The sequence below is a fragment of the Sinocyclocheilus grahami genome, unplaced genomic scaffold (assembly GCF_001515645.1).
Source record: "Sinocyclocheilus grahami isolate Dianchi unplaced genomic scaffold, SAMN03320097.WGS_v1.1 scaffold7533.1, whole genome shotgun sequence".
Lineage (NCBI taxonomy): Eukaryota > Metazoa > Chordata > Actinopteri > Cypriniformes > Cyprinidae > Sinocyclocheilus > Sinocyclocheilus grahami.
Genome location: NW_015511534.1, coordinates 8,577 through 10,066, shown reverse-complemented (window position 1 = coordinate 10,066; position 1,490 = coordinate 8,577). Strand labels below are relative to the sequence as shown.

Below are 1,490 nucleotides of genomic sequence, written 5' to 3'. Positions count from 1 at the left end.
CAGCTGAAAGAGCCAAATTAGAGATCGCACGAAGCCGGAGCCCAATCAGTCAGAAAAAGGTACGTTTCGCTGACTCTCTGGGCCTGGACCTGATTTCTATCAAACACTTTGATGACACGGATATGCCTGAGGTACCAGACCGCATTATTGACAAATTCAAAAAAGCCAGAGCTCTCCACTTGAACAATTTCGACAAGTCCAACACATCAAGTCAGTCCGTGTTCATGGAGCTGCTCTTCACAAATCCAGGATCCCTGCCAGACTTCCTTGACAGAGTTTCTGCAGTGAAGGTTTTACTGGAGTCTGTTCAAGCCGATGAGTTCAGCCTCTCGGGGGTCGTACGGGTTCTTAACTTGGCTTTCCAAAAAAAGGTCTATTTGAGGTACACCTTAAATAACTGGGCGACATTTATGGATATTCTGGCGTTTTACGTCCCCCATTCCAGCGACGGGCTGACTGACAAGTTTAGCTTCAAAATCATCACCCCGACCTTTCTGGAGGTTGGAGGAACGCTGCAGTTTGCCATCAAGTACTGTGTCGTGGGAGGTGAATTTTGGGACAACAACAAAGGGAATAATTACAGAGTAAGAAGGCACATATTTAAAATTTCTCCTCCGAGGGAATGGGAAAACGGCTGGATCCATTTTATTTAGTGCGCGCTTCAGCCTTACTATGGCGATGCTTGCTCATGAATATTAATTTGGTGACTTCCGTCGACGAATTGGCTAAGTAATAATCATGAGCCAATTCTTCGCCATAGTAGGATTAGTAATCTCTCCAGCAGTGTACCCTGACTGACCTTCCATGAAAAACGTATGTAGCATACCACCACCACATATAGGCTATTCATAAATGTAACACCGCGTTGTCTGTGCTATTGTCATTGCTTAAATAATGGTAGAGCATGGGAAATTAAATTAACGTCAAAAAGGTAACCACTAACATGTATCATTAGGCATATTTCTATCGTTGTAATACACTGAATGCTTAACTGCAGTACATGTAAGGCCATGGAGACAAGACCCCTGCTGCCTACACATAGCTTCAATGCACTGTGCTGTAATAGGATATCGTGTAATAATTACAGAATCCACAGTGAGCCTGTTACTCTTCAGTTCAAGTGAAATCATGGTACTTCAGCATCACTGTGCTTGTTTTACGTCAAACTGCAGCTAAGGGTTTAGGCTACCTCAGGCAGATTTTTGATACAATAATAAATCAAACCTTTTTAGAAGAGTGTATACCTTGGGTCCATGTAAAAATTGCAACCTGTTCCTCTCTGTCTGCTGAGAGCAGGCTTTGGACAAGTGCCTCTTGAGGCCAGGGGAATAAGGATTACCTGCATAGCTCTTAAAGAGACAGAGCAAGAGTGAATTTACAGAGCCGCTGAGGTGTTTTGCTTTAGCAATCCATCCATGTGCACCAATTAAATATTGCATACAATTTCTCTTCCTCACAAAATAGTCAACAGCCTGCATGTTTTCTTTTAC

At 43.1% G+C, this 1,490-nt stretch overlaps 1 protein-coding gene across 1 annotated transcript; it reads left to right on the top strand.

Annotated features, from left to right (window-relative positions):
• Positions 1-8: 8 nt before the first annotated feature.
• On the top strand, positions 9-1,490 carry LOC107577873 (protein phosphatase 1 regulatory subunit 3E-like; the record flags this gene model as incomplete). The annotated part of the gene is made up of 1 exon (XM_016263900.1): positions 9-1,490. A coding segment is annotated over one exon (645 nt), but the record flags the coding sequence as incomplete, so codon positions are not given.